The sequence below is a fragment of the Solanum lycopersicum genome, chromosome 1, assembly GCF_036512215.1.
Source record: "Solanum lycopersicum chromosome 1, SLM_r2.1".
In the NCBI taxonomy this organism is placed as follows: Eukaryota; Viridiplantae; Streptophyta; class Magnoliopsida; order Solanales; family Solanaceae; genus Solanum; species Solanum lycopersicum.
The window spans coordinates 35,537,999-35,549,128 of record NC_090800.1 but is presented as its reverse complement, the minus strand read 5'-3'; the positions used below and the strand labels follow the sequence as shown (position 1 = coordinate 35,549,128).

The window sequence follows — 11,130 nt, the reverse complement described above, 5'->3', positions numbered from 1 at the left end:
CTCGGGTTAGGTCAGGCCGAGCCAACGGGCGTAACCTATATTGACGGCTCTAATAATTAGCAAGAACTCCAGTGTTAAATCTTGTTTGATAGATTTTCTAAAAATATATTTTATTTACTTGGTATATATCGACTGTTCTTTTTAAATAACTCATACAGATTTGGATAAAACAAATTGAGAGCAATCGTTCTATTCTTGACAGAGATTGTGTCATGGTATATGGATCGAGTATATATCTAGAAAATCAAATTAGCTACAGTTTCATTGAAACCTAAAATGACGTATTCCGTAAAAGGGGATCCAACCCTAGTTCTTTAATCGTAATAGTTTTACAATTAATTCAACTAGCAATTTGATTTATTAATTCACACACAATTTCACTATGGTTAGGGGATAGAAATTAGACTTTTAGTCAAGTATTAATCCGATCGGTAGCTTTTCTTGATTTTTCTCTATTGAATTTCGTCCCAATCTTATTGAATTATTGTATTTTCATTCAAACGTATATTACATCATCTCTTAGCTATAATATTAAGCATATCATGGGGTTATTCATTTGATAATAAGGAGGGAATGCACATTTGCTTGAAATAATTTCCAAAATAATGTTTTGTGCCTTTTGAACCCACAAAATAAATTCGTTCATTTCATGTTACATAGACTTGAGCAATCAACATATAACTCTCCAACAATCAAATTCAACTAAACTTTTGATTTAAATTTTTATATATTTCATTCAAATGTCCATATGAACGTTTAAAGTAATAGCAAGTAAGAGAATTCATCGATGTAAATCAACACATTTCTCTTTGCAACAAAAAGAGCAAAAACAATTTTCACCAATGCAACTTCCTCCAAGAAGTGGCCCTTTGATAGCACCTGGGGGCTTTTGTCCAAATTGTTGCTTGCATTGGGTATCGCACTTATTTGAGTCACAAGGTTGGGGGACTTCAAAGGGAAATAGACATACTTTAGCTCCTTTTGTTGTAGTAACTACATTTGTTTTGGACACAAAAAAAGAGAGAATAAGATTTAAAAACAATTAATTGTTTAATGAATATGAGACATGGGAAGAGAAAAACAAAGATAAAACACTTGTAAAGTCAAAAAAAATTTTTTTAGGTATAATTGGTTTAATTTTTTCTATATTTTTTTTTTCAAAATTAAGACATTTTAAGATATATGACAACAACATGATTCACCTTAAGATAAAGTAAGGTTGATTCTTATAAGTTCAAATTGGTGGAACTGTTTCATTTCAAGAAGTAAAATAAATTGTAAAAAAATAACAGATGTTCAGAAGAATTGAATTCAGGTGTTCAACTTTTGTATTGATATGTTGTTTTGTTTATACAAGTAGTCTGACAAAAAAAATACTATTTAACTTTATATTTTATACATAAGATGATTCATGGATTTCATGTCTTTATCATTTGCCTAAATTTCAATAATCAATAAGGAAATATTCAAGTCCTCACTAAACAAAAGATTCTAAATCAAATTATAATCATATATACATACTACTACGTACGTTGGAAATATTATATGCAATAGATTCACGAATTTTCCTGAACACTTCATTAATTAAATAAAATATAACTTACCAAGAATAATGAAGAGGAAAAAAGCAATGACAACTACATTGGAGAAGTTCTTCATGATTCCTAATCAGTATCTCAAGAAGTTTACTTATCAAATTGTATCAAAATGATCACAAAAATTGATTAAGGTGTTGTGGACTTTATAGGAACGAATGAGCACTAGAAGAAAATGGTCAAGAATTAGTTTTCAATTTTTCGTAACGTTTTTCAAAAGGAATTACAATACTGGTCAAAATTACCCATATCATTAATAATTAAGTCAAAAATTGTTATCATCATTTCCCAAAAAGAATGACATTGATTGTCAAAATTATCCTTTGTCATTGATAGTTTGGTTTAAAATTATACTTATCATTTTTCAAAAAGTGACAGTATTCTTAATCAAAATTATAGTTATTATTAATAGTTTGGTATACAATTATTATTATCCTTTACGTAAAAGAATGACATTCAGTCAAAGTTATCGTTATTATATATGAATGGCTTAATAATAAGGGAAATTTTTCAAAATGTCAGGTGTCATTCCCCCTTTTTTTTTTCAATAATTTTTTTGATTTTTATTTTTCGAAAGAAAAAGAGTTTTTCAATTAAAGTGACGTTTTGAAAAGGGATAATTATTATTTAGAGTCGCCACATGGAATTGAATTTTGGTATTCCAAGTCATCTTATTTAAATCCCTAATCAAAAGAAAATTTGACTCTATTTTTATTGGTCTGCGAACTAGAAATCCGGGTAAGAAATTCTGTTGACCGAGGGGAAGGTGTTAGGCACCCCTTGAGTCCCGTGGTTCTAGCACGGTCGCTTCATTAACTTTGGTATGACTTGACTTAATTTTTTTTATTGTATTATTTAACTTAATAATAAAATTGTTATTTATTCTCAGATTTATTCTAAACTTATTTTAATCTGGCTTATTTATTTTAAATGGTCTTTATTAGTTGAACATTCGTATATTTTTTTGTGCTTATATTTATATGTTTTTAGTTTTTTAATGATATTATAAGTAGGATATATATTGATATCTAGTTCCTTAGGAATAGATATTTAGAGTTCAAGTTAATTTAGGATTATATATTTATTTATTATTTATTATTTATTATTATTATTATTATTTATTACATTTTTTTTTGTGTATATATATATATATATATATATATATATATATATATATATTTAATGTTATTATGTGTAGAATTTATATAAGTGTTTAATAGTTAGGAATTAGAATTTGTGTAGGAAAAATATTTTTAGAGTTCAAGTTAATTTAGAATTGTTTTTTATAAGAAAAAAATTAGATTAAAAATAAGAGATAAAATTTATGAAATTTATAATTAATTCTAGCAAAAAGAAATATCTAACCAGATTTAAACAATTTCTTTTTTTTAAAAAAAAATTTCTTTTTATTTTTATTTTTTTATTTTATTTTTCCTTTTGCACGTTTTTAGTTTTGTTTTTTTTAACAACATTCTGTTTGTCTTTCTTAGAGTTTTTTTTTTTTATAATATTTGTTTTACTTTGAGAAAGTTTTTTTAATCTTTTTTTTTACGTTCTTTTTTTTTAATTATTTCAACTTTTTGTTTTATTATTTTTATATTTTTTATTTTTATTTTCATTCTACTTTCCTCTTCTTATTTTTTTTTTTGATTTTTCACGTTTTCTTTTTTTTATTTTTTTTATTTTTCTGTTTCTGTTTTTTTTTTAGAAAAAAAAATTATGTTATTTTTTATGCTTTCTTCTTCTTCTTTTTTATTCTTATGGATTTTTTTTCATTTTTTTTAATTACTCTTTCCCATGATTTTTTAATTTTAGTTATGACTCTGAATAATATTTATATATTCTCTCAATGATAAACTTTAATAATTCTAATTAGATAATTGTCTTATACTTATTCTAAAGATAATTTTTGATCCAAATAATGTGTAAAAAAAATAAAAAATTGAAACGTATTACGCATAAGTTTTTAAACTACTAATCAATTAAAAATTTTAGTTTACATCCTAATCTAACAAGTTTATAAATTTATTTTATTTTTTAGTGAAAAACTAGGCTAAAAAACATTAGGTATTAAACATCACAAAATAAACTTTGATATAAATTGCATCTAAAAAAATAACAGACACGAATAATGATGCAAAAAAGGTATGATACGTCTTTTATTTTATATTATTTTTTTTAGCAAGAAACATTTTTTTTCGTTTTTCAGATTGAGAAAAAAAATTTTAAAAAATCTTAACATGCATCAAATAATGATATTGCATAGTAATAAAATACGATTCAAAGAACTTCATATTATTAGATTCAAATTTTCATACAACATTATATTTAAATAATGCGAGAGTTTAGAATTACCTCGCTGCGAAGATGGATATCACGAAAACTAACTTCTATGATCTACTAATTTGAGCCACGAATTTGGAACCACAACAAAAAAACTCTAACTCTGACCTAATTCTCAAAAGAATGACTATATATTTCTCTCTTTTCCTCTCTGTATTTCTCTGTATCTGTTTGTATCTGTGTGTCTGTGTATTTGTGTATCTGTCTCCCTTTTTTCTTCTCAACTGAACGTGTTTTTATAATAATTTTGGCTGAGAGTTTGGTGCTAATTAAAGGAACGTAATAGAGTTGGATTAGGATTTAATTTAAAATATTGTTGAGGGGATTGGGGTTGAGATGAAGATGGATATAAGATTAAAAAAATAATAGAAAATTAAAAAAAAAGTGAAATAAACGTCCAAAGAGAGAGAAGAAAGAAAAAAAAATAAATAAAAAATAAATAAGATGAGATTTTTTAGTAAGATAAGTTAGGAAGTTGGGAATAATTAGGATAAGGGGAAGGTAATTTGAATATTTAGGATTCCCCTTTTTTCTTCTTCTACCATTATTTTTAAACTAATTAAAAGTTGAAGATTTAAAACAAATACCATAAATTCATAATTTTTTATTATTAAAGTAATTTACACAATTTATTTATTTTTTATTTATTTTAAATATAACCTTTTTTAAAAAAATTGATGTTTGACTCTTTATATTTTAATAAAAAGTTAGGTGTTCACAGTATGCCCCTCTTTGCTTGAAAAACATGACGAGTTTTCATGCAAAGACGTGAACAATGTGTTTAATTTTTTACTGAAATATTTATGTGAAAAATTTATAGTAGAGAAGAGGTTTGACTGTGTCCTAACTTTTAAAAACTACTTATCCTATGTTGAGATGATAAGGAGTCAGGCGTAGTTCCAATGAGTTAGGTAGTCGAGTGAGGTTTTGTCGAGATTCTGGTTCGTAGCTCCAGCTATTACATGAAAAAAAACAAAATGCAGAAGGAAAGATATGAAATCCTATCTATTCCGATAGTGCTAAGTCTTCATTTTGGATTCTCAGATATCGCTTCACCCTCTTTAGAAAGGTTCATCTATTCCGAACTTTGCTCTGGACTTCTGAGTTTAAGACTTGAAACTTCATGACTTGACTTCAGCTACTGATGTTCTTCCGCGTGATATTCTTGAAAACTTATTTTCTTGAAAGGATGAATTCTATTATTTTTGAACTGCAAATTTGTGTACTATGTAGAAACCTGCACACAAAACAAATTTTTCTACCTAGTTTACACTAGGAAATTTTTTGAGTTATTGATGAAAGCTATAAAAGTCTATACTAATAATAAAAATAATGTTTTTGTAGCCTATTACAAAATGTAATAATATAAAAAAAAGACAAAAGGGAATTTCGTACCCAAATTGCAATCAGGGGTTATTGTGCCCTGTGAAGACATGAAAATAAGATAGGAGTTATTGTGTCCTATGCAACCCAGAGGTTATTATTCCCTCTGAAGACATGAAAAAACAATAAAATAGAGGTTATCGTGCCCTATATGCAACCAGGGGTTATTGTGCCCTGTGAAGAAAAATGATAGGGGTTATTGTGCCCTATATGCAATCAAGGGGTTATTGTGCCCTCTGAAGACATCAAAAATAAAATAGGGGTTGTTGTGCCCTATATGCAACCAGGGATTATTGTGCTCTGTGAAGACATAAAAAAATGATAGGGGTTATTGTGCCCTATATGAAATCCAGGGGTTATTGTACCCTGTGAAGACATGAAAAATATGATAGGGGTTATTGTGTTCAACTAGGGGTTATTGTGCCCTGTGAAGACATAAAAATGATGATAGGGGTTATTGTGCCCTATATGCAACCAGGGGTTATTGTGCCATGTGAAGACATGAAAAATAGGATAGGGGTTATTGTGCCCTATATGCAATCCAGGGGTTATTGTGCCCTGTGAAGAAAAAAAATGATGATAGGGGTTATTGTGTGCTATATGCAACCAGGGTTATTGTGCCTGTGAAGACATGAAAAATAGGATAGGGGTTATTGTGCCCTATATGCAACCAGGGGTTATTGTGCCCTGTGAAGACAAAAAAATGATGATAGGGGTTATTGTGCTCTATATGCAACCAGGGGTTATTGTGCCTTGTGAAGACAAAAAATGATAGGGGTTATTGTGCCCTATATGCAATCCAGGGGTTATTGTGCCCTGTGAAGAAAAAAAATAGGATAGGGGTTATTGTGCCCTATATGCAACCAGGGGTTATTGTGTCCTGCGAAGACAAAAAATGATAGGGGTTATTGTGCCCTATATGCAATCCAGGGGTTATGGTGCCCTGTGAAGAAAAAAATAGGATAGGGGTTATTGTTCCCTATATGCAACCAGGGGTTATTGTTATTTTATTTTATTTTTATTTGTATATTGAACAAACTAAAAATAAAATAAAATGCCCCAGATTCAATAAAAAAATCATTTTTTTGTTATTATTATTTTATCACGCATATTATATGGAAAGTAAAGATTCAAGAACTTACCATCGCGGCGTTTGTCTCTTGCAAACTATTTACATGATTCTGCCTTATACCTGTTTTAAGTCAAAAAATGTATTGTTAATTTTCCTACATGGTGGTTGGTTCGTGACTTTGAATATCTTGTAAAGCTTGACTTCTGGATCCGCCCCGCTTGGAAGATTCATCCCATTGATGATTATGCGAATATCTTGTAGATGTTTTAAAAACAATCCTTATCTTTCCTTGAAACACTTTTCATTGACATTCTAACTCATCACCATTTTGTGCATGTTGTGTGGTTCATTCGTTCCCAAGCGACTTTCGCTTTATATATTTTCACTCGGTATCGATTTATGATATTTATTTTCTCGATAGGTTCACAGCCCTAGCCAATATTGTGCATGTTCCCAACATTCAACTGGAAATACCATAGTCAATTTTGCTTATTTAATTTTATTTTCTCACTTGACACGAGTTGATGCTGAGAAAGAAAAATAAAAACTCAAAGAAACACAAGCAATAATGACACGAATGAAAGGGTTATGAAGGAAAAATTGTGTCTTTAGAAGTAGAAGATAAATAAGAAAATGTTTAAATGAGTGAAAAGAATCTTATCTGAAAGTACGTGACAACTTTGAAACATGACATGCAATTGGACCGAAAGTTTGATCTTTTTCGAGTTATCTGAATCTCAGGAAACAATGTTGCACCTTTCAGTCTAAGCTTGACTTTTATCATGATGGCGCTCATGTACAGAAAAAATGTCATCATTCGATCAGTAACACCATTCATGATTTTTCACCAATCTATCGTCTTATAGTGCCCGTAAGGGTTTTCACAACACTCTCTGTTTCATTTTCTCCATAGTTCGACAACATAATGTCTCTACCTTTAGAGAACTGAAGAACATGATTATCTTTTTATTGAGTGATTAGACCGAACCCTAATGAAATGTAGTGTCAAATGAGGAGTGATAAATGTAGTGTCTCTTGATCGAATCTGCATTGACAATTGTGTCAATTGCCTTTCCCTCCATATCCGCCAATTGCAGAGCTCCTTTGGATAGCACTTGCTTAATAACATAAGGGCGTTGCCAATTTGGAGCAAACTTTCCCTTGGCCTCGTCTTGGTGGGGAAGGATACGTTTCACAACAAGTTGACCCACTTCAAAATTCCTTGGGCGTACTTTCTTATTATATGCCCGAGCCATCCTCTGCTGATATAATTGACCAAAACAAATTGATGTCAATCGTTTTTCTTCTATCAGCGCTAATTATTCTAACCTCGATTTAACCCATTTTGTATCCTCAATTTCTGCTTCAACAATGGTTCGAAGAGAAGGGATTTCAACTTCTGTGGGTATGATAGCCTCAGTTCCATAAACCAATAAGTAAGGAGTTGCACCGACTGACGTACGAACAGTCGTGCGATATCCCATGAGAGCGAAGGGTAATTTCTCATGCCACTGTCTAGATCCTTGCATCATTTTCCTAAGAATCTTCTTGATGTTCTTATTCGTAGCTTCAACAGCACCATTTGCTTTGGGACGATAAGGGGTTGAATGACGATGAACAATTTTAAATTGCTCACAAACTTCCTTCATCAAGTGGCTGTTGAGATTCATTGCATTGTCTGTAATAATTATTTTTGGTATGCCAAAACGACATATGATGTTGGAATGAACGAAGTCCACCACCGCTTTCTTGGTAACTGATTTGAATGTGACAGCTTCTACCCATTTGGTAAAGTAATCGATGGCAACTAAAATAAACCGATGACTGTTAGATGCTTTTGGCTCTATTCGCCCAATAACGTCTATTCACTATGAAACAAAAGGCCATGAAGCAGACATAGGATGCAACTCTAAAGGGGGTGAGTGATCAAGTCGCTATAAATTTGGCACTGATAGCACTTGCGAACAAATTGGAAGCAATCTCTCTCCATGGTCAACCAATAGTACCCTTCCCGAATAATCTTTTTTCTCTAGGACGTAACCATTCATGTGTGGGCCACATACCCCTGAGTGTACCTCATTCATAATTGTTTCCGCCTCTTGATTATTCACACATCGTAATAAATTCAAATCCGGAGTCCTTTTGTATAAGATATCGCCACTTAAGAGGAACCCATTAGCAAGTTGCCTAATAGTTCTTTTTTGATCTCTATCAGCATGCAGTGGATATTCTCTAGCTTTTATAATCTTTTTAATGTCGTGATACCAAGGCTCACCATCTGCCTCTACCGCAATTATATTGCAATAACCATGTTGATCCCTAACTTGGATTTCCAACGGGTCAATGTAGGCATTACCTGGGTATGGAAGCATCGATGCTAAGGTGGCCAAAGCATCGGCCAACTCATTGTGAAACTTGTGAATATATCTAAATTCAATGGAATTGAATTTTTTGATGAGATCTTCTAAACATTGTTTGTACGGTATGAGCTTAATGTCTCGAGTTTCCCATTTGCCTCGAGCTTGTCGAATGAGCAAGTCAGAATCCCCTAAGACTAAGAGCTCATGTACATCCAGATTTATTGTCGTATTCAAACCCATGATGCAAGCTTCGTATTCTGTTGTGTTGTTGGTAGAAAAGAATCGAAGTCGTGCTGTGGAAGGATAATGACAACCACTTGGTAAGATAAGAACTATCCTAATACCCACTCCGTTTTTGTTGACGGCCCCATCAAAATATAATTTCCATACGGGGTCATTATCAGGAATTTCTTCCTCAATAGAGTTGATCTCTTCATCAGGGAAGTATGTGTTTAAGGGTTTGTATTCATCATCAATGGGATTCTCTGCCAGATGATCGGCCAACGCTTGTGTTTTCATGGTGGTGCGAGTAACATACACAAAATCAAATTCGGTAAGCAAAATCTGCCATTTTGCCAACCTACACGTCGGCATGGCTTTTTGAAAAATATATTGCAGAGGATCCATTTGAGATATGAGGTAAGTGGTGTGGGACAAAAAATAGTGCTTCATTTTTGGGCGACCCAAGTTAAAGCACAACATGTTTTTTCTAATAGAGTGTACTTTTCCTCATAGGATGTGAATTTTTTGCTCAAGTAATAGATGGCTTTTTCCTTTTTCCCTGTGACGTCATGTTGTCCTAGAACGCAACCAAAAGAATTATCCGTTACCGAGAGGTATAAAAACAAAGGCCTACCAGGCTCTGGGGGACCAGTACCGAAGGATTTGCTAAATATTACTTAATTTTGTCAAAAGCATTTTGACACTCACTTGTCCATTTAATAGCAGCATATTTTTTCAATAACTTGAATATCGGCTCGCATGTAGTAGTGAGTTGAGCGATGAATTGGCTTATATAGTTTAACCTTCCCAGAAAACTCATGACTTCAGTTCTGGTTTTTGGAGGTGGCAATTCTCGAATGGACTTTATCTTGGAGGGGTCTAATTCAATGCCTCTTCGGCTAACTATAAAACCTAAAAGCTTGCAAGATGGAACTCCAAATGCACATTTAGCCGGATTAAGCTTGAGATTGTACTTTCTCAACCTTTCAAAAAAATTTCTTAGATCACGCACATGGTCAATTTGCGTTCTAGACTTAATGATGAAATCATCGACATACACCTCAACTTCTTGATGCATCATGTCATGGAATATTGTAGTCATAGCTCTCATGTAGGTTGCCCCTGCATTTTTTAGACCAAATGGCATGAACCTATAACAATATGTACCCCACGGGGTAGTGAAAGCAGTTTTTTCAGCGTCTTTTTCATCCATGAGAATTTGGTGATATCTGGCGTAGCAGTCCACGAAAGATTGAATCTCGTGTTTAGCACAATTGTCAACCAAGATATGAAAGTTGGGTAGTGGAAAATTGTCTTTTGGACTTGCTTTGTTTAAATCTCGATAATCAACACAAACTCTGATCTTTCCATCCTTTTTTGGTACTGGCACAACATTAGCCAACCAAGTAGTGTATTGGACGACCCTGGTCCATTTTGCATTCAGTTGTTTCATGATTTCCTCTTTGATTTTATCGCTCGTATCTGCCTTAAATTTTCTCTGCTTTTGTTGGACAGGTGGAAAATCAGGATGTATGGGAAGTTTGTGAACTACCAAATAAGCACTTAACCCAGGCATGTCATCGTATGACCAAGCGAAGACATCTTTGTATTCAATTAAAACTTGAATTATGTCATCTCGAATAGTTTGATCGACATGAATGCTTATCTTTATTTCTTTCACTTCTTCGGGAGTTCCCAAATTAAACACCTCTGTTTCACCTAAATTAGGTTTAGGCTTATTTTCAAATTGATCCAAACCCCTTTTAATTTCTTCATCAGCTTCATCTTCATCATATTCCTTAGACTTAGGATTCATTGTTATGAGATCAGACAACTTTTTAGGATCTAATTGTAAACTCCGCATGTATGTCATATTATTAAAGTTAACGTAACTGAAATGAAAATAAGATGGCAAATATTAGAAAGAGTAGGAACACAGAAGATGACTAGAACTTTGTTGCATTGAATGGGAAAGGATAGAAGGGTTAACAATAAAGCGAAACAACTAGAATGTTTGAATTACAACCCTGAGAATAATCCAATAAAAATAAAATAAAAAAACAGCAAAACAAAACTACCATGACTCCTTTTTTGTAGGGAGAGGAGTGGCTTTCCAGTTATTGAGTTGAACATTCGGGCCGATAAACTGCACATC

General features: G+C 32.0%; 1 protein-coding gene and 1 long non-coding RNA gene across 2 annotated transcripts; both read right to left on the bottom strand.

Annotated features, from left to right (window-relative positions):
* Positions 1 to 585: 585 nt before the first annotated feature.
* LOC104645433 (uncharacterized) lies at positions 586 to 1,715 on the bottom strand. The gene is made up of 2 exons (XR_739290.4): positions 1,605 to 1,715; positions 586 to 993 (listed from the first exon to the last, which is right to left on the bottom strand). It is a non-coding gene; the product is annotated as an uncharacterized lncRNA (long non-coding RNA).
* Positions 1,716 to 6,220: 4,505 nt separating this feature from the next.
* Positions 6,221 to 9,455, bottom strand: LOC112941115 (uncharacterized). The gene has a single exon (XM_026030071.2). The coding sequence runs from the start codon at positions 9,453 to 9,455 to the stop codon at positions 8,328 to 8,330; it is 1,128 nt and encodes a 375-aa protein (XP_025885856.1). The 3' UTR covers positions 6,221 to 8,327.
* Positions 9,456 to 11,130: the final 1,675 nt, after the last annotated feature.